Source organism: Saimiri boliviensis, chromosome 5 (assembly GCF_048565385.1).
Source record: "Saimiri boliviensis isolate mSaiBol1 chromosome 5, mSaiBol1.pri, whole genome shotgun sequence".
Classification (NCBI taxonomy): Eukaryota; Metazoa; Chordata; class Mammalia; order Primates; family Cebidae; genus Saimiri; species Saimiri boliviensis.
Genome location: NC_133453.1, coordinates 30,989,285 through 31,014,489, shown reverse-complemented (window position 1 = coordinate 31,014,489; position 25,205 = coordinate 30,989,285). Strand labels below are relative to the sequence as shown.

The 25,205-nt window shown below is 36.7% G+C and overlaps 1 protein-coding gene across 13 annotated transcripts in view; it reads left to right on the top strand.

Moving 5' to 3' along the window:
* The window catches only part of UNC80 (unc-80 homolog, NALCN channel complex subunit), a 225,708-nt gene that overhangs the window by 135,578 nt on the left and 64,925 nt on the right, over window positions 1-25,205 (top strand). For 11 of the 13 annotated variants that reach the window (XM_003925592.4, XM_074399089.1, XM_074399091.1 and 8 more), the window contains 9 exons: window positions 2,823-2,930; window positions 4,248-4,386; window positions 8,270-8,451; window positions 9,165-9,296; window positions 12,174-12,360; window positions 12,919-13,050; window positions 18,383-18,526; window positions 21,435-21,535; window positions 22,823-22,909. In XM_003925592.4, coding sequence (XP_003925641.1) covers window positions 2,823-2,930; window positions 4,248-4,386; window positions 8,270-8,451; window positions 9,165-9,296; window positions 12,174-12,360; window positions 12,919-13,050; window positions 18,383-18,526; window positions 21,435-21,535; window positions 22,823-22,909 — 1,212 coding nt within the window. The remainder of the gene's footprint in view (window positions 1-2,822; window positions 2,931-4,247; window positions 4,387-8,269; window positions 8,452-9,164; window positions 9,297-12,173; window positions 12,361-12,918; window positions 13,051-18,382; window positions 18,527-21,434; window positions 21,536-22,822; window positions 22,910-25,205) is intronic. The other 2 variants (XM_074399092.1, XM_074399087.1) reach the window with 1 other exon arrangement.

The following is a 25,205-nucleotide window of genomic DNA, read 5'->3' as shown; positions in this document are numbered from 1 at the left end:
AGATGCATCTACTAGTGGTCCTTTGAAGAGTTAGAGATTTCCCTTGACTGCAAGATGCACATAGTGTTCGAAATTACACATCAAGCAGGGACCTGTAGAGAAATTCAGGACTAGCAATCCAAGACCAAAGGACAGAATTTATCACTAATGTTTCCAGAATTTGTCACTATTCTGTCCCTTGGCCTTGGGTCACTAGTCTTGAGTTTCTCTATAAGTCACTGCTTGATATGTAATTTCGACCACTATGTGCATCTTACAGTCCAGTGAAATCTCTAACTCTTCAGAGGACCACTAGCAGGTGGTCTCCTACTTGTTCCAACAGTCTGAGTTAGGAGTCATACCAGTAGAGGGACTTTAGGACCTTTACAGAGTGCACCCAAGTGCCCATCACACATATACCCGTCTCTGTGATCTCTATCTTCCAATCGGGTCATTCAAAAAGAGTTATTAGCTTACCACCTTGGTGTGAAAACCCTTCCAACTTCCTTCCTTTCCACCCTAAGTGGAAAACAAGCACCCTAAGTATCATGAGGCTACTGGATCACACCATGCTTCCTAAAGCAACATGGTAGGATATTAAATATATGAGGAGCTTGACTTATACTTTCTGTTCCCAGTAGGCAAGGCAGAAACACAGAGTATCAGGGAAAAATATAAATGGTCTTTTCTTTTCTTTTCTTTTTTTTGGTGTGCTGAGTATTTTCCTTTATCTTGCCTGGTTAAAATTCCTATAATTTAATCAAGAAGTATTATTCAAAAGAATCCCTGGAGACAAAATGTCCAACCAAAAGAGAAAGTGGTAAAATATTTGCAAAATTTAAGAATTATATTTTAAAATAATTGTAATAGGAAAATGCTCATTATAAAATCATAGTGAAATGAATCATTTAAAATTGTGTGCCATACATAACATTATCACAGTTGTGCTAAGTTGCATGTGGGGGAAAGGTTGAAAATAACCTAATAATTGCTATCATTGGGTAGGGGATTGTAGTAGTCTGTTCTCATGCTGCTATGAAGAAATACCCTAGACTGGGTAATTTATAAAGGAAAGGCTTAATTGACTCACAGTTCCTCATAGCTGGGAAGGCCTCAGAAAACTTACAATCATGGTGGAAGGCAGCTCTTCACAGGGTGGCAGGAGAGAGAATGAGTGTAAGTGGGTTGGAGGGGGGGCAGAAGGGGGATGCCAGAAGCTTATAAAATCATCAGCTCTCATGAGATGCACTCATTATCATGAGAACAGCATGGAGGAAACCGCCCCCATGATCCAATCACTTCCCACTGGGTTTCTCCTGTGACACATGGGGATTATGGGAATGGATGAGATTTGGGTGGGGACACGGCTAAACCATATCAGGAATTACCGAGATTTTTGTTTTCTTCAGAGTTTTTATTTCTTTTCCAGATATGCTCCAATATACATCCCATCCATTATTTTATAAATATAAAGAATAAAACAGAAAGATGCCAGTTTTTAGTATCTTTACTCTTTTGCAAGGGTTAGATACACCACTACATTTACTTGACAAGTTAGTGCTATATATGATTTTAGAACAGTTTTCAAATTATATAAAATGGGCATACTATTTATGCTGTATATTACTTTCACAGTCACGGGGGGAAAAGCAACACAATAGTTATCTCCCCAAATAATATGTGTTCCCAGGTATGCACCTCCATGATTTTTTTCTTTAGAAAGCACAGCAAGAACCCTAATTCACTTGTTTTCAAGTAGATTCATTTTAAAAGTTGGTTCCATACTTGTCATATAATAGATGCATTTTCTTGGGTCTTTTTGTCACAGTTTTGAAAGACTTTCTTGGAACATCCATGCATGTACTTTTAGAATTGCCTTTTTAAAAAATATATTTATTCATAACACTATGAAGCTCTGTTCAAAAATTCTTAAGAAGTTCAGTTTTTTTCCCCCCTTGACTAGAGCGAGAAAGTGTTTCATTGACATGGCACTGGAAAAACAAATGAGCATTTATTCTGTGTGGGGAGAATGATTCCCTCTTTTCACAGCCTGGAGTGCCAAAATCGGAGGAATCAGGACTCCGGATAAGTAAGCCTGCCTTCATTAGGTTCAATGCTTCTCCCAGCTGCACTGTTCAGTCCATCCCTTGGCATTTAAGGGGTTAGAGGAAGAAATGGTATTATCCGTGCTTATATAGATGAATCACCTGGTTGAGGAGACAATTTTTAAGAAGAGCTACTGCCTCTTATAGAAGAGTATGGTTTTTGAAAAGAAATCACTTTACCTGTACAACTCAGTCCTTGCTAATAGATACTATAAACTCATACTTCCTTGACGAGTCCTGTATTTGACCTTTAACTTTCTAACGCTTCTCTATGAAATGTCTTCTCTCCTTTATGACTAAGTTGTTCAACTTGCAGCATCCAACCCTATGAAGGGACTATTGGATAGAGTGGATTTTATTTGACTTAATATTTTAAGAGATTTGTGTGCTTTAACTGCTTAATGAAATATAATTAACCCTGAAATGGAAGTGGAGAGATCCTTGTCCTTTCCTTTTTCTGCTAATAATTATCTTTGCAACTCAACCAAGTCCCTCCACCTCTCCTAGTGCCAGTTTCTTCAAAGGCCAAAGAGGAGCTCATTACTAAATATCCTAAGCTAATTTTTTTAATTACAAAATTAACTGCTTTTATAAATTTTAGAAAACGTGAACCCACAAAAAGACCTTTAATTACCCCTTCCACTAGAAGATGGTTGCCTGGAGAATTGGGGGACATATACCACTGTCGGGTTTTTAGAAAGCATACCACTCTTCATTACGTATCCCTGTTCTTTTCAGTGCTCAGATAAGTCATGCCTGAGGACACCTTCTCTAAAGAAGAGAGTTTCAGATGCCAATCTGGAAGGAAAAAAAGATTCCGGAATGCTGAAGTACATCAGACTTCAGGTATTGGCAGCTGGATCAGAAGAATTCACGGAGCTTTAAAAGGGAGGGGACTCCAGACAACTTATTTACTAATGATTGGGACATACAGTGTCAGCTGGCACAGTGTTGGCATAAAGCTTCTTCAGTTGGTGAGCAAGAGTGCCACCAAGTGTGCAAGGAAAAAAAAATCCCTTCTTTTTTTTTTTTTTTTTTTTTTTTTGAGATGCCGGGCGCAGTGGCTCAAGCCTGTAATCCCAGCACTTTGGGAGGCCGAGGCGGGTAGATCACGAGGTCAAGAGATCGAGACCATCCTGGTCAACATGGTGAAACCCCGTCTCTACTAAAAAAATCCCTTCTTGCTAGATAGCCAGCTTCCACAAACAAGGCTTGGGAACTTTGGTTCAAACCACAGCTCTCCCCACTGTCTTTGCTGCAGGGGAGCTAACTTCCTACATGTGTGTAATGGCAACGTTTATGGGTTTTGGAATGAGACAGTCTGGATTCATATCCCATGTCTGCTCTTAAGTATCCCAAATTAAGTAACTTGGGAAAGTTACTTAATTTCTCTTGGTCTTGGTCACCTCATTTATAAAATGGGGACTATAACACTAGACCTGTCCCAAGGGATGATTGCATGGATCAAATAAAATGGTGCATGTACCTACTTATCCAGTGCTTGACACATTGTTATATTGCTATTACAGCATAAGCTCTAAATCATAATATTCCCCCAAAAAGTATTGTTTATACTTTTCTGGAATTTGAAATGATGATGACTTGTCTGGGACCTACATTTGTCACCTAAATTATGAGAAATAATGGATTAAATAGGATTTTGTGGGTTAATCTGGGGCAATAACCACAATATATTATGTATTTCAAAGAAAGTGCCATACATGTTCACAATGGCTCTGTTAACTTTCTAAATGGGCTTTTTCATCAGTTATAGGCTGCTTATAGTTTTCAATGGAAATCCACTATTAGGAAGGAAAATAGGATCCTTTAAAAATGCATCAAGACTTTTAACACAAATATGTATTTCCTGGGGTCTTTCTTTTCTCATAGAGTTGTACTTATACTATAGTTTACTCCTTGGTGGTTGCAAGCAATTTTGTGGTGAAAACATCATAAAATTAGTGTATTTTTAAAATTATACTTCAATTAATAAGGTATAAAGCTTATCCTATGACATGTCAACTAAACATGCTCCCATTTTAGAAAATATTTTAAGATCACTTAAGGCAAGCAGAGAGAGGGGAAGCAGCTGTTACATTTCAAGAGAAATGCAGTATTCACTGTCTTAAAAGATTTTAAAACATGATTTCCATCTTTTCCCAGGTGATGAGCTTGTCGCCTGCTCCCTTATCTCTGTTAATCAAGGCAGCACCAATTCTGACAGAGGAGATGTATGGAGACATCCAGCCAGCTGCCTGGGAGCTCCTGCTCAGCATGGATGAGCACATGGCAGGGGCAGCAGGTAAAGAAAGACCACCTGGAACCCTGTGCCAACTGCCACTGCCATTACTGATCCAAGTTTTTGAGTAAGAGAGAGGTGCTTTCATTCTGTTTTTGCTCCTAGATCAAGTTAATGGCAATTGCTGTAACTGTAGACTCTAGAGCTGTGTGCTATAGGAAGGTAGACTCAGGTTTTGTATGCTCCCTTCCAATTTCACCATATGGTCTGCACCAAAGCATATGTCTCTCTCAGGGTGTTACCAAATTATGGAGAATGATTTTCCCCAGAACCTGCACTTTCACTATATTTCACAAGAGACAAAATTCTTTTTTGGGTCATCTCCTAGGTTTAACATGAACCACCATAGTTAACTTTATTAACTCTTATGTGTGTAATGTTCTATGTCCAAATAGTAATATCAAAGCAAACTTGTTAAAATTTAAGTGATTTGTCCAAGGCCTCATAGCTAGTTAGTGGTAGAGGCAAAATATATATTCTTCATTTTTTCCACCTTTTATGCAGCTCCCTTTATTTGTCTGTGGTTATTTTAATTGCAAAATGTACATGATAAAAATTCAACTAAGATGAAATTGTATGAAGTTAAAAGTATTGCCTTTTTTCCTATGACCCATACCCTTCCCCCCACCCCTCCCCTACCCCACTCACCCCACCATTTCCTTCCACAGAGGCAACTTTTTAAGTTTCTCAGGAGTCCTTCTAGGGTAAACTACATACACACACACGTGTGTGTATGCGTGTGTGTGTGCGTGTGTGTGTAAGTTATATATTGTATGTTTTCTTTTTCACACAAATGGGACATCCTATAAATCTACTTTGCATTTTTTCATTTATATCTGGGAGACTGTTTTTAAATATCAGTTTATAGCTTTACCTCTCTCTTTTTAGTTTTTCCTCTCTCTTTTTAGTGACTACAAAATATTCCACTGAATGAATGGACATATCATAATTTATTTAGCCAAGACCTATTGATGTAAATTTAGGTGGAATCCACCTTTTGCTCTTTTATGCCATATTGTAATGAATATCTTGGTAAAAGACCTTTGTTCACATTAAAATTTAGGTTTTTGCTTCTCAGAGAGAGCTATGGAAGTTCAGGGAATGGCACACTCCCCAAACATGGGATAGTTATGGAAACTTCCATGGAAAATATAAACAGGTAGACTGGGGCTTTAAAGAACACCTACAAGTGAGAGAAGCAGGAAACACGGTGGGTGCAAAACTGGGTGAATGTGGAAGTGCACTGGGTTTTTTGGAAAGCCTGAGGAGAGTGAAGACTAGCATGGCTTTTGTAGAGTGGTCACAGGACCATGATATTAGAAAGGTGAGTGGGACTCAGCTTGTAATAGACTTTGAATGACAGGCTTATGACTGTGGACCTTCCACTGAATTGTAAAAAAAACAGTTGTAGCTTCTGAGCCAAAGGGCAATGTTGTATACAGAGTTTCAATTGTTACTAAGTTTGATACTGCAGCAACATGTGAAATAGTTTGGTTTTGAAAATAGTGTTTTGGTGTAGATGAAGGATGAAAAGAAGTTGGTTAATGGGTACAAACATATAGTTAGATAGAAGTCCTAGTGTTCAAAAGCATGTTAGTGTGACTATAGTTAACAACAAGGTATTGTATATTTCAAAATAGCTAGAAGAAGGACTTGAAATGTTTCCAACACATAGAAATGATAAATACTCAAGGGGTGGATATTTTAAATACTTTGACTTGATCATTACATTCTATGCACGTAAGAAAATGCTACATGTGCCCCATGTGTACAAATAGTCTGTACATATTTGTAAATTAATTTTTAAAAAGTTTTCAAAAGAATAGTGATTTTTAAATGAAAGACAGTTGGTAATATATGGTTGGTGACATGACACTGAAGCTAAAGAGGAAAGCCAAAGGTAAACTTGGGGAACAAGTTGATAGAAATGGCAGCTGAAATAATGAGAGTAGATGGGCTCTACTCTCATTATTTCAATAAAGATGATCAGTAGAGAGGATCAATAGAGAAGAAAGAGATGAGAAATGACCAGTAAGCCAATGGTCTTCTCCACCTCTAGAGGACCAGAGGAAGAAGCCCAGCCAGAAAAAGTGATCAGAAAAGGTAGACAACTCAAATAATCTCAAACCGTGGAAGCAAAGGAAAATAGCTCTTCAAGGAGATTGTTGTGAAGGTATTAAAAACTGAAACAAGTGTTACGAAAATACCATTGGATCTGAGGATTAGTGAGCATTACAGGAAAACTTTTTCAGTGGAGATTAAGATAGAATTCTGTGGTGACTTAAAGAATGAGCCTAGTGTTTAGAAATTGAGGCAGTGTAGAGTGCATTTTGAAGAAAGGCAAAGAAAGTAGAAAGAGTGGAGATTTGAGCACCTAATAGGCTAAAGAAAAGTATTGACAAAAGATAATGATTGCAATAACTAGCATTTGTTATAGAACTAGATCATATGCATTATCTTATTGATAAACCATTCTATAGATGGTTAGACTTTAGTCAGAGAATTGAAAGGACATATCTAAGTTCATACAGCTCAAATGGTAAGGAAACCCAGATTTTCTGAATACACAGATAGATGCCCTTACCATTAGAACTAAATTGCCTCTATTTTTAAAATATGACATGCTTTAAAAGTGTGTTGTACTTTTCACTTCACAAAGCACTTTCTCATATATCCTTTTATTTTATTCTAACAGCAACTTTGGAAGCAGATATTAATGTTATCATTATTGTTCTTATTGGGAGTTTACCATTAAAGAAAACTGGAGGCTAAGAGAAATTAAGAGGCTTAACCACGATCTCATGGCAGAGAAGTATCAGAGCTACCAGGACTTAACCCCATTTCTTCTGGCACAGCTGCCTTAAGCACACTGTTAGGCTCTGGGAAAGAGTACATGAGAGATTCATGACATATTCATGTAGAGTATGTTTTTATAACTGCCACTAGCTTCTCTATCTATGTTATACAGTTTATTTATAAAGCTTATTATTCATTAGCTTTGTAACTTTTCATGGAACCTGGCCTTTCACTTATTGATATTTGGCTTTTCACAAAAAACTTTTCATGGTATTATGATTCATTAAATCCCTTTTAGCTTCTCAATCTCTTCTATCTCTGGGAAGGATATGTGTTTCCAATAGAGTCTATGGTGTGGAATTTTAAAAATGTAGCCAATGTAACAGGTAGTTTTTAAAGGATAAGTTTATTTATTGTCCTTGGGTTACTATGAGATGAGTCTAGCTATTTCCTAAAAAACATATTGCAGGATGTACTTTTCTTATTTTGTTTGCTTCCTCTGGCATTCATTTTTCACTGTGAGTCAAAGGAAACTGCTTGGAATGAGTGATTCTACTGAAATGTCATGTTGTTGCTGCCCTCGCACCAGCTATTGGAAGTCTGTGGGTGGTACAAAGTAGGTTTGCTTTTGCCAGTACTGATAGCCTAGCTTCATATAACTCAGGAGTCATTTTCAGAAGATAGGAGCAGTTTCCACTTCTCTCCAACCCCAGGAACTAAGCAACATTTTAAAAGCATAGCTGGGCCGGAGGGGGTGGCTCACTTCTGCAATCCCAGCAGTTTTGGAGGCCATGGTGGGCGGATCATGAGGTCAAGAGTTCAAGACCAGCCTGGTCAACATAGTGAAACCCCATCTCTACTAAAAATACAAAAAATTAGCCGGGAGTGGTGGCAGGCACCTGTAATCCCAGCTACACAGGAGGCTGAGGCAGGAGAATCACTTGAACCCAGGAGGCAGAAGTTGCAGTGAGTGGAAATCATACTACTGCACTTCAGCCTGGGTGACAATGCGAGACTCCGTCTCAAAAAAAAAAAAAAAAAAAAAAAAAAAGCATAGCTGATGAATTGTTGACTGTCTCTCTGTCTCTAGCTGCCATGTTCCTGCTGTGTGCAGTGAAGGTGCCTGAGGCCGTGTCCGACATGCTGATGTCAGAGTTCCACCACCCGGAGACTGTGCAGAGGCTAAATGCTGTCCTCAAGTTCCACACGCTCTGGAGGTTTCGCTATCAAGTCTGGCCCCGAATGGAGGAAGGAGCACAGCAGATTTTTAAGGTGAGGAATACTTCTCACAGAGGAGTTATATTAGCAAACCCAACCCAAAGTTTGTTTAAATCCCTGAACCTCAAAGCCACAATACACAGCCAAAGATGTTCTTTTTTTCTCTCTGACTATATAAGTAAATCTAATGTACATGAATGCATTCCTACTGTTAAAAAATTAAAATATAGAAGAATATAGAGTAAGAAAATCAAGTCTCTATACACCTCAAAATCTCACTAGCATCCCCAGAGGTAAGCATTTGGAAGTCTGGGGAATTTTCTTCTAAATATTTTGCTATATATAAACTTACAGGTGTGCTTTGGAGGATGGGGTGATAAACACAAATAGAGAATCATCTGATTGAAGGCCTTTATTCAATGGATTAGTAAACTAAGGCTCAAATAGGTTCATCCTGTTTGTTCTATAACAGAAAATCTCGGAAAACAGACCTTTTCTTTTTTTATTTTATGAATATCAGCAACATATATACATATATTTTAATTTATTTTACTTTTGGTGCATACTGTATCTGGCATTTCTCCCCATGTTACCCCTCCCTCCCCCCCTCCCTACACCCCATTGACCTTTTCTATGATACTTGCTCATTCTGTGAGAAGTCACTTGGATCCCCAAAACTTCCTGAGACAGATCGTGTCATAATTATATTTCGGACCCATTCTAGCTTCTATTCCCTCTTACCTCATTTTTCTGATATCAACTAACAGATTCCGCCTCCCAGTATCAATTTCACCCTGCCCTCACCGGTGCTTGGAATGCCATCCGTCCCAATGTTTGACCCTCCATGGGTTCCTCAGTGCAGCGGGAGTGTCCAGGACCCCATTAATGAAGACCAGTCTGTGAGTAACAGACACTTGCATTCCGGTATCTCCAGGTTCCATGGTGTGCATGTAAGAGAAAACAACTAATGTTTGCAGCAATTTGTTCATTCTCATAAAAATGTAATAATAACATAGAAAGTCAGCACAAAAGGTCTTCATCCTTGTGAATAGAAGAGAGGGAATAATATCCAGTAGCAAGCATTTGCAGACCTCCAAAAAGAAAAAAAAAAAAAGTAGAAGCCACCTTTTAAAGCTACTAAAAGCATTAGGCATTGACTTCTTGGCCAAAGGTAGCCCTTTTGCCTTTGGACAAACATACTTATTTAACCAATAATACATAAGGCAAATCAAAGACATTAGCCCTGAAAAGGTAAGAAAAAGAAGAGAGTTGGCAGCTATTTCCTTGTTTGAACCTTATTCTTCATTTTGTCAGTCATCAGTATCATCATCACAAACATCACTCAGACTTCGGCTGTAGTTACTGCTATAGGTAATATAACTCATAAATGGTCAAATTTAGAACACAATCCATTTATAGACAAAAAAAACAAGAATATGCACCTTTTGAAAACATTGATCCTCAAAATATGCCTTTTTCACCTGTTCAATAGTACTTTAATAAATTACAAGAGTAATGTAGAAAATTTGGAAAATAAAGCGAAAACAGAAAAAAGAACACCTTTAGCGTTATTTCCTTGCATAAATTCCTATGGAATTTATGGCAATATAAAATAATCATTATTAGAGGTTTTTGATTCATCTCGCAAAATATCCCCAGAAAAGTTATATCAGTTTGTTCTTATAAAATAGAATTAGAAAGTTCCTTATTAACTAGTGTTATTATTTTAATTGCCACTTTGAATGGCCAAAACAACTTACCCTTTATTTTATTCACACTTCTTTGAAAAAGTTAGTTGAATATATAAAATTAGTTTGAACATCTTTGCATATTACTTGTAGAATTCCTAGGCATTTGTAGCTTTCTTTGGAGAACTGTTTTTTTAAACTCTTCCCCATCACAATGTGTCTATTTTATTTTAATTCTACCTTCATATCTGATGGTACCTTACCAAAAAGAAAAACACACCGGGTTCTTCTCCTATTGGTTCAGTAATTTCAGCATCTGAGCCATCAACATAAGGGTCTTTGATTTTTCTCCTGAAGAGGTGATGGGTTCATCTGAGCCAGCCAGAGTCTGTATCCTAAGCTCACTGTGGATTTGAAATCAAGTCCCTGATTTTATATCCAGTTATCTTTCTCATTCCACAATTCTTACCTATACCTTAATATAATAAACCAGCTTAGCTACCTGGCTCTGCAAATGAATTGTACTAAAAATAAAAAAATTAGCTGGGCATGGTGGCATGTGCTTGTAATCCCAGCTACTTGGTAGCCTGAGGCAGAAGAATCTCTTGAACCCAGGAGGCGGAGGTTGCAGGGAGCTGAGATTGCACCATTGCACTCTAGCCTGGGTGACATGAGTGAAACTCCATCTCAAAAAAAAAAAAAGCTCTTCTTCTCCACTCCCACTGCTTCACTTGACTAGCCAAAAAAAAAAAAAAAAGAAAACTCTTATTTGCTGCTCTGCTATTCAACATAGAAAACCTTTAGTCTTAACGTGTTAAGATTCTCTACAAAGGGATTGTCTACAAATGCAGCCCTTTACAAGAGTGATCAACATCCCATGCCTGTCTCTTGAACCCTGTGTGACTATAAACCAACAAAGAAATGTAGAATTGCCATTGTGCATAAACATTACTTCAAGTTGGCAGAGAAGAACTACAGTGATCACTTCCCTGCTTGGAGACCACAGACTCTGTCTCCAAACTCTTGGAGCTTGTCTGGGCATAAGCATCATGATTAAGACATGCATAGAATAGCTGTTTTGCGAATCTTCTCATTGTTCCTCGTCCTTCTTCTATGGAGGAATGAGTTGTTCTTAATATTTTTCCAGTATATCTTAGCTACTGGTAAACAGAGTCAGATTTTACATTCAACCTTAGTAACGCTATCAGCTCTCATAATTTTCATTACATAACTTTGTTTCCACAAATATTAAGTATTTATAGTGTGACAGATACTTGAGCTACAGAAATGAAATAAGCCATATAACTAACTGGCTTATATGAGAACTCTCTCTTTCTTCCTTCTTTCCATGGTTCTGATTTTCAAATTTATTTACCTTATGGAATAAATGTCCTTCCTTTTTTTTTTTTTTTTTTTTTTTTTTTTTTTTAGACAAGGTGTCTCTCTGTTGCCCAGGCTGGAGTGCAATGGTGTTACCTCAGCTCCCTATAACTTCTGCCTCCTGTGTTCAAGCAATTCTCATGCCTCAGCCTCCCAAGTAGCTGGAATTACAGGCATGCACCACCATACCAAGCTAATTTTTGTATTTTGAGTAGAGACAACGTTTCACCATGTTTCCCAGGCTGGTCTCGAACTCCTCACCTCAAGTGATCCGCCTACCTCAGCCTTCCAAAGTGCTAGGATTACAGATGTAAGCCACTGCACCCAGCCTGAAATAAATATTCTTTTAAAAACAGTTCAAAAAATTCTAGAAAGAAATAGAGTATGTATAAATTTTATTTGGTTTTAATATTTAAAAAGCACATCATTGATATCCCCCCAAAACCTAAAATGAAATAGATTCTTTCCAGAAATTACAGATGTTCTTGAAGAATCATTCTGATTGAATGAAAGAAAAAAAAAAAGGCTTAACTATACACCAGCTTGGAAATTTGGTAGAAAGACAGCTGTCCATGAAATTGGATCGTGAGTATCCTAACATTTCCTGAGGACAAACTACTGCATTTGTGTAATTCATTGGAACACTCTTTATACCTGTGACTTGCAGAAGAATTGCTGTTAAATGAACTTGCCTTTATGTCTCCACAGAAATCATTTTCAGCCCGGGCTGTGTCCCGCTCCCATCAAAGGGCAGAACACATCTTAAAGAACTTGCAGCAGGAGGAAGAAAAGAAACGTCTTGGTCGAGAAGCCAGTCTCATTACCGCCATCCCCATCACCCAGGAGGCTTGCTATGAGCCCACATGCACGCCCAACTCAGAGCCGGAAGAAGAAGGTGCTCCCTACACACAGGACTTCTTTGGGGGCTGGGTCTCAGGGAAATAACCTGGTTTGAAATAAACATTGACAGTTTTATGTGGCATGAGGTGATATGCCCGCTTCCATGTCTCTCTCTCACTTCCTGACACTAACCAAAGAAAAAGTTGTTTTCTGAAGTTTAGAGTTAGCCATTTTCAGAGGAGAACATTAGTTACATTAAATGAATGATTCAGGGAACAGCTGAATTCAGAATGTGTATTAAATTCAACCTCTTTAATCGACTACTTTCAAATTTCACAAGTGCAGTTTTTCAGTAGGTATCAAAAAATAATTAATCGTTCTGGATCAAATGATTCTCTGGCCTGCTTTTGTAAAAACTTCGAGGGAAATTTTCTGTCTTTCCTCTGTAGGACTTTTTTATTTTTATTTTTCCTTTTCTAAGTACCCTCAAAATTATTTAAGCCTTATGGTCTGAGAGCAGTATGAATTTGTGATACAAGAACGACTACAGTTGTGAAAATGGTAACTGTTTTGTCATGAAGCCAAAGTTCACATTCCGCATTCTGTTTGCCAGTAGAAGACGTCAGCAATCTGGCCTCCCGCAGACTGTCTGTGAGTCCGTCCTGCACCTCCAGCACTTCCCACCGGAATTACTCCTTCCGCCGAGGGTCAGTCTGGTCAGTGCGTTCAGCTGTCAGTGCTGAAGGTATGCCCTCTTGCATACATTTTCTTGATTTCTCCTGACTTACTTGTTTTCAAACACTTTCCAGTTAATATCGTTATCTCATTTGATCACATTGTCTTCGTTAAATAACTTGTCTCATGACTTGACAATCTAAAAAAAAAAAAAATAGAGTGGCATCCTTTAAAAATACTGTTTTGATTTACCTCAGCAGTTGTCATCTTTAAGTTGGCTCTATTTTAATTACATTGCATGTAATCATATTGCTGAGGGTTCAGAATACATTATTCTAGGCGGTTTATGGTTTTCCGCCCAGCTATATATCACAAACAACTGAGAAGCTTACGACAAAAAAAAAAAAAAAAGTTCCAACCACACCCAAGACTTAATCAAAATCTCTGAGGGTAAGACCCATCAGTGTTTTTAAAACCTCCTCAGCTGATTTCAGTGTCTGTCACTAGGTTTCTTTAAGATGCTGTTCTTAAATAATTCTTAAATTATTTAACATAATTTAACAATCAAAAGAAGACCAAAGCTTATGCTATTTCTGTAATGAAGTCTGAATCTTCATGTGGACAGGTGGGAGTCAGGGGCAATGTCCGTCAGGTCCAAACATTTTAAAATTATCCTTCCATAATGATGAACAACTGTCTGGGACTCACTGCTTCATAATTACACAAATTTCATTACTAATTTATAAAGATGTTGAAAAGATACACAGAAATTAAGCAAACAGGCCAGTGGTTCTCAACCCTGCAACTCTGGGGAACTTTGAATGCTAATTAATCACAACATATGGGTACGGGGCTCAAGGTATATCTACGTTTTTATAACACCTTTACTGAGATGTAATTCATATACCATAAGATTTGCCCTTCCGAAGCATACAACACACTAGTTTGTAGCACATTATGTAGTGTGCAACCCTTACCACTATCTAATTTAAGACTATTTTTATCATCCTTAAAAGGAACCCCAAACGTATTAACAGTTACTCCTCATCCACTGCTTTCCCCAACCCCTGGCACGCACTAATCTACTTTCTGTTTCTGTAGATTTGCCTACTTTTCACAGTACATATAACAGAATCATACAGTATCTGACCTTCTGTGACTGGAGTCTTTTACTTAGCATATTTTAAAGGTTCATCCATGTTGTAGCATGTATCAGTGTTTCATTCTTATTACTGGTGAATAGTATTCTGTGGATATAACACATTTTATCAATTCATCAGTAAACAGACATTTTGAGTTGTTTCCATTTTGGGCTATTAGGAATTATGCTGCCATAAACAGATGTGTACAAATTTTTGTGGAAAAAAAAAATCATCAAACTATTTTCCAAACTGGATGTACCATTTTACATTCTTACCAAAAAGTATAAGAGCCCCAATTTCTTCAATTTCTTGCCAACAATTGATATTGCCTGTTTTTGTTTCTGTTTTAATTTTAATCATCCCTGTGGGTATAAAATAACTCAGTGTGATTTTTATTTTCATTTCCCTAATGACAAATGGTATGGAGCATCTTTTCATATGCTTATTGACTACACATATATCTTCTTTGTAAAATTGTTCATTCAAATCTTTTGCCCATGTTAAATTTGGCAATTTGTCTTTTAACTGTTATATTACAAGAACTATTATACATTATTGATACAAGTCACTTATCAGATATATGATTCGCAAATATTTTCTCTCATTTTGTAGTTTTTACTTTCTTTTTTTTTAGTTTTTTTTCAGCTTTATTGAGGTATAATTGACATGTAAAAATTGTGTTTTTCAAGGTATACAATGTGATATTTTGATGTCACAAAATGAAATAATTTCAACAGTCAAACTGCTAATTAACAAATCCATCACTTCACAAAGCTACTTTCCTCCCACCCCACCCCGTGGAGAGAATACTTAAGATCTACTCTCTTAGCAAATTTCAAATATGCATTATTTTTAACTATAGTCACCGTGTTGTACATTAGATCTCTGAAACTAATTCATCTTGAAACTGCAAGTTTGTACCCTATGACCAACATCTCCTCATTTTCCCCACTCCCTGACCCCTGGTAACCACCCTTCTACTCTGTTTCTATTGAGTTTTACTTTTTAAAATTCCATATGTGAGATAATGAGATAATGTGGTATTTGTCTTTCTTTGTTGGGCTTATTTCACTTTGTTCTCTAGGTTCTTCCATGTTGTTGCAAATGAAAGGATTTTCTTCTTTGTCCAGGCTAAATAATATTACATATATCTTTATACAGGCATACCTCATTTAATTGCAATTCACTTTATTGCACTTCTCAGATATTGCATTTTTTGAACAAATTTAAGGTTTGTGACAACCCTGCCTGGAGCAAGTCTGTCAGTGCCGTTTTTCCATCAACATGTGCTCAATTTGTGTCTCTGAGTCACTTTTTGGTAATTCTCACAGTGTTTCAAACTGTTGTACTTGTTACGGTGATCTGTGATCAGTTTTCTTTGATGTTACTATTGTAATTGTTTTGGGCACCAAGAATCATGTCTCTTTTTACTTTCTTTACTTAATCTTAGGCAAAAGGACAAGAAACGAGTGTCTTTTTTACCTTCTTAAAGGTAACTTTGAGGCACAAAAGTTTTTTTATTTTAATTAGATCCAATGTGTGTGTTTGTTCTTTTGTCATTTGTGCTTTTAGTGTTATATCTAAGAAACAGTTGTCTGATCTAAAGCCAATAAAATTTACTCCTGTGTTTTCTTCTAAGAGTTTTAGTATTTATATTTAAGTGTGTGATCAACTTTGAGTTAATATTTGTTATGTTATGAGTTAGAATTTTGCACATAGTTAATTAGCTGTACCAGCACTATTTATAGAAAAGACTATTATTTCCTCATTGAATTTTCTTGGCACCTTTGTCAAAAATCAATTGAACATAAATGTAGTAGTATATTTATGGTCTTTCGACTCTTTTCTACTGATCAGTGTGTCAATCCTCTGTCAATGCTATGAAATTGTGATTGCTCCAACTTTTTAATGTTTTTAAATTGGAAAGTATCAGTCCTCCAACTTTGTTTATCTTTCTAAAGATTATTTTTGTCTATTCTTGGTCTCTTGCATTTCTATATAACTTTTAGATCAGCTTTTCAATTTCATCAAAAAAGGTAGATGATATTATAATAGGAATTTCATGACACTGAATCTGTAGATCAATGAAGAACATATTAAGTATTCTGACCCATGAACGTGGAATGTTCATTCACTTATGTCTTTAATTCATTTCAACAATGAATGTAGTTTTCAGTGTACAAATTTTGCACTTCTTTTGTTGAATTTATTCCTAGGTATTTTATTCTTTTTGATTCTATTGGATATTGACTTCTGCTTCTAATTTCATTTTTGGATTTTTCATTGCTGGTGTCGAGAAATGCAATTGATTTTTGTATATTAATTTTTTATCCTGCAAACTTGATGAAATAGTTTATTGGTTCTAATAGTTGCCTATGAATTCCTTAGAATTTTTCATATACAAGATTATGTCATGTGCAAATAGAAATAATTTCACTTCTTTCTTTCTAATCCAGGTGACTTTTATGTCATTTTATTGCCCAATAGCACTGACTAAACCTTCAGTATAATGTTAAACAGAAATGATGAGAGCAGACATCTTTGTCTTGTTCTTGATCTTAGAGGGGAAGCATTTAGCCTGTCTCCATTAAGTATGATGTTCACTGTGGATTTTTAATAAATGCCCTTTATCATATTGAGCAAGTTCTTTCCTAGTTTTTTTAGTGGCTTTTATCATGAAAGAGTGTTTTGTCAAATGCTTTGTCTGCATCTATTGAAATTCTTATGTGTTTTTTCTTTGTTTTATTAATATGGTTTATACATTGATTGATTTTAATATGTTCAACTACCCTTGCATTCCTGAAGCAAATCCCACTTGGTTATAGTATTTAATCCTTTTATGTGGTTCTGGGTTTTGTATGCTAAGACTTTTTTGAGAATTTATGCATCAATATTTTATTTCTTATGACGTTATTGTCTAGTTTTGGTATCAGAGTAACACTGGCTTCATAAAATAATTTGGGAATTGTTCCTTTCTCTTTTATTTATTAGAAGTGTTTGTGAAGAATTGGTGTTAGTTTTTATTTTCCTTCTTGGTAGATTTGTCCAATAAAGTCATCTGGGCCTAGGCTTCCCTTTGTAGAAAGCCTTTGTTACTATATCAATCTCTTTGTTTGATACAAATCTATACAAATTATCTATATTTTTCTTATACAACCCCTATAGCTTGTGTCTTTCTAGGGATTTTTTTTTTATAGAAAGTTCCACATTCATCGAGTATGAAACCAGGACTGAGAATAACAGGATAAGTCTCTTACCCTCTAGTCCTTCATAGGCCTTCTAAAATCCCGAATAGCCATGTAAGTTGCAATATGAGAATCAAACACTCACAGTCCTTTAGTGCTTTAGAAAAATGACATGTATGTTTTTATATTAATAAGCTGTTATATCCCTTTTCTACCTTCGTTGCCTACTAAATCTAAACTGTTACCTTTATTCCTATATGCAATTATATTTATTATTAATTTTTTATTATATTTATCAATGGGGATGAAAACATTAATATGAGTGGACTATGACATTCTTATCCTAAATGTGTGTTTGCTTCTACCCCATATTACTGCTTACCATCTCTCACACACTCACATGCACACAAATTGCATCTATGAAAAATGTCTTAGTCTCTGCTTAGAATTTTATCTTCATTGATTTAATATTGTCAACAGATACACCCATCCCAGAATGTCTTGCTTTGCTTCTCTAACAAACAAGAAGAATAATGGTAGTTGGAAAGTGGGCTGGTTTTGTTGTTTGTTATAAAATGAAGAGTCACTTTGTGTAACCTCATCTTTTTTAAAAAAATTGGCGTTTTCTCTTTGCTAGAATTGTACTGTTAAATAAGTAGGCCTTGAACTGAGAAATGTTGCATTAAAATTACATTACTGAGGCCAAATGTAGTGGCTTATGCCTATAATCCCAGCACTTTGGGAGGTGGAGGTGGGAGGATTGTTTGAGCCCGGCAGTTCAAGACCAACCTGGGCAACATAGTGAGGCTTCATCTCTACAAAAAATAAAAAAAAATTAGTCAGGTGTGGTGGCACACCTATGTGGTTCCAGCTACTCTGAAAGCTGAGGCAGGAGGATCTCTTAAGCACAAGAGGTCAAGGCTGCAGTGAGCAGTGATTATGCCGCTGCAGTGAGCAGTGATTATGCCACTGCACTCCAGTCTGGGTAACAGAGTGAAACCTTATCTCAAAACAAAAATTGCAACAAAGAATTACATTACTGAGAAAAGCACCCTGATTTTGTCTCCCGTTTTAGATGAGGAGCATACCACTGAACACACACCAAACCACCATGTGCCTCAGCCCCCACAAGCAGTGTTCCCAGCATGCATCTGTGCAGCAGTACTTCCCATTGTTCATCTGATGGAGGATGGTGAGGTGCGGGAAGATGGAGTAGCAGGTACAGTTTTGAGCAGTTGGATCATCAGTGATGTTCTTAAGCTATTCATATGATAGAAGACAGTAGGTTGCTCTTAAATGCATTATCTACTGACCACATGTTGACTGTTTTATGCACATATTATAATTACAGATTTGTAACATACTGTGCTAACACTATCACTCTCTCCAATTCCTTCTCCCACTACCTTTATGACCAAATAAATTTTATTTAAAATAGGTAGTTAGGTTCGGGAGCATTGCTTGTGACCAGAGAACAGAACAACACTTATTTAGCCACACAGAAATCAAACAGTGACTTTGGCCACCTTAGAAATCTTAGCTCTTAGCTTGATACCACTAATACCATCTTTCTTACATGATTACCTTTCCAGGTGTAATAACTAACTAAAGAGAATAATTGCAAACTGAAATGATAAACTAAGGGAAAAGATGAGTAACATTTGTGACAGACAAACACTAATTTCTTAATGTTACATTTTAAAAACCTCTTATAACTTATCAGTAATTTTTAAAACCCCAATAGAAAAATAGGCAAAGGATGTAAGCAGGAAATCAAATGGCTAGTAATACCTGTAAACAACATTGTTGTTTAAAACAGTAATTAAATCTTACATTTCAGCTACAAAGTTGGCAAAGATTATTTTAAATGAAAATATCTATTGTTGGTGAAAAAAAGCATCTTCATACCTTGCTGATGAAGTATAAAATTCTGTACAAGCATTCTGGAACAGAGTTTCATGTTATGTATCAGAAACCTTAAAAGTGTTTTTGATACAGATTTGGCTTCTAGCAATTTCCCAAGACAATGATGAGGGCTTTATAAAGGACATTGTACATTGAACATTATTTAAAATTAAAAAAAACATTTAGAAAGACTTGAAATGCCTAACAATAAGCAATTAGTTAATCATAATTCCTCCATATGATAACATTCTGTGAACACTGGAATTGCATTCTAGATGAATATAAAAAGTGTTAATATATTGCTATGTAAAAAACTGAATACCAAAGAAGATTTTCTATATACGGTACTATTTAAAAATACATATAAGTAGACCAGGCATGGTGACTCATGCCTGTAATCCCAATATTTTGGGAGGCCAAGGCAGGTAGATCACTGGAGATGAGGAGTTAGAGACTAGCCTGGGCAACTTGGTACAACCCTGTCTCTACTAAAAATGCAAAAATTAGCCAGGCATGGTGACACATGCCTGTAATCCAGCTATTCAGGAGGCTGAGGAAGGAGAATCACTTGAACCTGGGAGGCAGAGTTTGCAGTGAGCTGAAATTGCACCACTGCACTTCAGCCTGGGCAACAGAGTGAGACTCCATCTAAAAAAAAAAAAAAAAATACACGTAAGTATACATTTCATGTATATGAAAGGACATGCTCCATACTGCTAATAATTGTTTCTGTGATAGGTAGACTTCCCAGTCTTATTTTTCTCTTTGTAGTTTTTTGTATTTTTCATGTTTTAAGCATGAAACTGCATTACTTAAGCAATTAAAAATATGAAAATTTTTTTCTTTTTTTTTCGAATCCTGAAGCATGAATTTTTGTGCTGTAAAAATATGAAAAATTTTAAAGTTTTGATTCACACATCATAATTGTACATATTTACAGGGTATAGTGATATTTTAATACCTGTATACAATGTATAATGATCAAATCATGGCAATTAGCATATCTTTCACCTCAAACAATATTTCTTTGTGTTGGGAACACTCAAAATTCTCTCTTCTAGCTATTTTAGAATATAAAATAAATTGTTGTTACCTATAGTCACCCCACAGTGCTAAAGAACAATGGAACTTATTCCTGCTATCTAGTTGTAAGTTTGTATCCATTAACCAACCTTTCCTATGCCTCCTTCCTGCCTCCCCTTCGTCACCTCTAGTTAGCACTATACTACTCTCAACTTCTGAAAGATCAACTTACTTAGCTTCTACAAATGAGTGAAAACATGCAATATTTATTTTTCTGTGTCTGGGTTATTTCACATGTAAAGATATTTTTGCAATCAATTTCAACCTGAGAAAAACACACCTATTTTAATTAGTTACAGAGACATATGAAACCTACTGCTCTGGATTTATATTTTTGCTAATGTTATTTATATGTCTCTTCATTTTAATTTCATGGTTTGTTTCTGAATTAAAAATTGGTATGATTTATTTGAGTAGAGGCTAAATAGTAAATTTATGCTAAATTCTGTATTTCTGCTTTAGAAAATCAGTGGAATTGGGAAACACGTTCAAACTAAAGATTATTAAATGTTTTACCCACCTGCTTTCATAGTCCGGGCACTTCTAGACCATCTTAACCTGACCACCTTCCTCAAAGAAATAGCACTTTATTTCTTGTTAGGATTAATTTTTATTCTTAAGACTCCTCATTAGAAGTGAGAACCAATTGTTACTGGCTCAACTACTTTATCTTGCTGAAGGAGATACTGTTTGAAGCATTCATGTGGACAGAAAAAAAGTCTCTAATTCATGTGCATTGTAAACCAAAACATATTTTCAAACACCAAATAATCTTTCATAGTTTCTCCATAAAATAAATAATAAAATATGAATGTAATTTAATTAGTGCTTACTACTGCTATCATTGGGGTGATTTCCACAGCAAAGACAACTGCCTGTATTCACAAAGATATTCTTTGCAAAAGCATTGCTGATACCTAAAGATGACTCCTACACTTTTGGTAACCTGTTCTTTACATGTGAAAATGTTCAGAGACAACAACGAAGAAAACAAATATCTACCTTTCAAAAGAAAAAAAAGTTCACAGAGCCTTTTTAAGGCAAAAAGGAGAGACTAAAGCTTGTAAATTGTCAAATACTTTATCTCATAGACTTATCTCCATTTAAGACGAATGTTCAACTTTCTTTCTCTTCTGAAGTGAGTGCTGTGGCTCAACAAGTCTTATGGAACTGTCTAATTGAAGATCCATCAACAGTTCTTCGACACTTTCTGGAAAAACTGACCATCAGCAATAGACAAGTAAATTCCTCTTCCTTTTTAGTGTAGCTCTGTGGCTGCAAGTGTGAACACTGTTAAAATCATGCAAAGACCTTTACAGTGCAGTGCTTGCAACTCAGTATCCTCCGATACACAGCCAATGAGTACTTTTTAAAATAATGATAGTAATGAGCAGTACTTAACTTTGCTGTTTTCTGTTTAATTTCTCCATTAATTCATGTTTCTATATATGTATATTACATTGCTAGTGAGCATCCTAATGTACTGCAATATCAAATTAGATGTAATGTTCTTATTATTGAGTACATTCATTAAATTCTGATTTCTTGGCAGTCTGATGCAGGTATGATTATTAGGACATGTTAAATTTTTTTTATTAACCAAAACCTAATTTGTCAGACCACTCTGTAAGAAGATCATACCAAATAAAAGTAGTTTTTGGTAATCCCAGTACTTTGGGAGGCCGAGGCGGGCGGATCACCTGAGGTCAGGAGTTCGAGACCATCCTGGCCAACATGGTCTGTGTCTACTAAAAATACCAAAAATTAGCCAAGGCATAGCGGTAGGTTCCTGTGATACCAGCTACTCAGGAGACTGAGACAGGAGAATCGCTTGAACCCGAGAGGCAGAGGTTGCAGTGAGCCAAGATCACACCATTGCACTCCAGGCTGGGTAACAAAAGCAAAACTCCATGTCAAAAAAAAAAAAAGAGTAGTTTTTTTTAGCAATGACAAAATACAGTGATGATTAAAAATTATTTCTTCATTTCTATGCTGTAGTCATATTCACTGGAAAGTTAAGTTTAGTTTCTGAAAGGTAAAGTTAATTACAGACATTTCAGTCTATCCTCTCATAACCTCTTTTTCTCTTTGACTCAAAACCTAGAAAGCAGAATTAGGATGTTCACAAAAACTGGTTTGTTTAATAATTTTTCTACATAGGTCCTCCTCACATTCCCATAATATCAGGCTACCATGGCCAATAGAGCTAACTAAAGATACAGCTTTCCTGTTACTTGCCTGTTACCTACACACACAGTGTCCATTAAAAAAAAAAAAAAAAAAAAAAGTCCTTTACTGCTCAGTGATTTTTATGTGTTAGCTCCTAGGAGAAAGGTGTTCCAGATGGTTTAAATACTGCTTAACAAGTATCACATATGCTATATTAAAATGTTGGGCATAACTAAAATCAATATGTGGGAAAAAGTAAGAAAAATCTCTTCCCCAATCCCAAATTTTCAAGAAGTTAATTTTATTTTCTACAGCATGGCAGCTGAAGGAAACATTAAAAATTCTGTTCTTTTTTCAGGATGAGTTAATGTACATGCTGCGCAAACTTCTCTTGAATATTGGAGACTTTCCTGCTCAGACATCTCACATCCTATTCAACTATTTGGTGAGTTATAAAACTTCATTTCCAATTACGAAGGAGCACCATGATGAAAAGGTCTTAGGAGATTTTTTTTTCAATAAATTTCCATTAATTACATGACAAAAGCCAAATCCTTGTCAACTAAATTCACCTACACTTCCCTATACTTTTGCCAGGCAGGGAAGCCCCTTCCTGGCAAACTCTTTGGCAAATGGAGGGCAATTAATATACATGTCAGTTTCCTCTCTGTCTTCCTTTAGCAATAAATAACTTCCTTACATTTGTTCTTTATTTTGATTTTCTGTTTAGAAAACTTATGTGTTATTTTAGTATTTTTTCTCTTTTCCTATCTATGTTTAAACACACACACACACACACACACACACACACACACACACACAGCTATTGTCCTAGATGGAAAGTTTTTGTGTATGCATTTTTCCGTGACAGTTGTTGTTATTGTGTTGTTACTGTTGTTGTTGTTGTTTGAGATGGAGTCTCGCTCTGTCACCAGGTTGGAATGCAGTGGTACAATTTCGGCTCACTGCAACCTCTGCATCCCAGGTTTAATCAATTTTCCTGCCTCAGCCTCCCAAGTAGCTGGACTACAGATGCACACCACCACAGCCAGCTAATTTTTGCATTTTTAGTAGAGATGGGGTTTCACTATGTGGGCCAGGATGGTCTCAATCTCTTGACCTTGTGATTCGCCCACCTTGGCCTCCCAAAGTGCTGGGATTACAGGCATGAACCACTGTGCCTGACCCTATGACAGTTTTAACTGCCCTGACAGTTCTTTCCTGATGCTCTGAGACTTACCAATTTCTTCACATTTTTTTTATACCCCAAATTAATATGCAATTTGGGGACTAGAACCTGATGACTACTCCTTGAACTGCCTCTTAATCCAGGCATACAAGTAGCCATATTAATGTCTGTGCTGGCTGTACGCCTTCTTTCACCCTTACTAGTGCCAGGGAAATGGTTATCCTTATGCATATGCATCCCTAGCAGGGTGATAAATTTAACTCACACCACAACTCCCATGTGCGAAGAACATTTGTAATTCCTTTCTCTTGTTTAAGACTAATTTGGTCATCTTCCTCCTGAATGCCTACTTGCTGCTTGGCAAGGGAAAAAATACAAATAAATGTCCAATCCAGATTTAAGTTCAGACTGGTAGCAAAACATAAATAGTACTTTTTCGTGGTTTTCAGTCTCTCTCAGATAAAAATGCATAGTCTCTAGGAATTCTCCCTCCTTCCCACTGCTTTTGTCTCTAGCTATGTGGAGTTAGGGAGGAAAAAGACCTTTGTTCCACATCTCATCCCTCCATTTTATCTGGGTCCTTTGTGAGACCATGTTCTTAGTCTGGCTGGTTGCTGGATGCCTGAATGGGCACAAACTCAAGCCCATGGCTGCTGTCACTCAAAGCCTTTCTGCTCCTGGCAGTATTTGCTGAGTGACTCGACCTCACCTCAGCTTCTGCAGGTGCTTTAGACCCCCTGAGTTCTTGCCATGAGTCCCACAGGCTCTAAAATAGGAAGTCCACCAGCTACAGCATCCCACTCAGTGACAACAGCCTATGGTCATTCTATCTGAAAAGCTTTCCAGCCAAGCATCTACAACTTCTGGGTTCTGTCTATACCACACAAAAACCAAAGGTGGATTCAGAAAACCCAATGTCAGGGCCTCCCTCAGTTTAAGTGTGTGCCCTGCCAAATTTACAATGCATGCAGGCTGGGGTGGAACGAGCCCAGATAGGGACTAGATGTGAGAATGTCTTCAGTGTTTCTCTCGCTTGCCCGTGTACCTGCCCCTTCCCTGGGTCACAGAACAGGAGAAATGTTTGCCCAGACCATTGCGCTCCTCCATCCTTTAGCTCTGCAACAAGAAAATATTTTAAAAGGAGCTTGATGCCTGGATAGTTTTAAAATAATAAATTTCCAAATGCTCATGTTACAGAGATGCGGTAACACTTGTTGAGTAAACCTGCCATTTCAATCATTATTCTAGCACCCATGAGAAAGGCCCAGCTCATCATCCCAGAGATTACCAAGCTGCACTGACAGGCACGTAGGTGGGAGAAAGAATCTGAGTTCTATGTTATTAATCATCTTAAGAAATTGTTTCCTCTGATTGTTCAATGCACTTTAACTCACAGGACTTTCTATCTGGTCCTATGTTTTATAAGTTTCTATTACAGGTGAGGCTTGGCCCTCCTTAGGGTGTCCAACATTCAGAACCACAAAAATAGATTAGGTTTGCGATGCTGATTCTTTCAATATAACCAGAAAGATTTCCAGGACTACAAAATTTG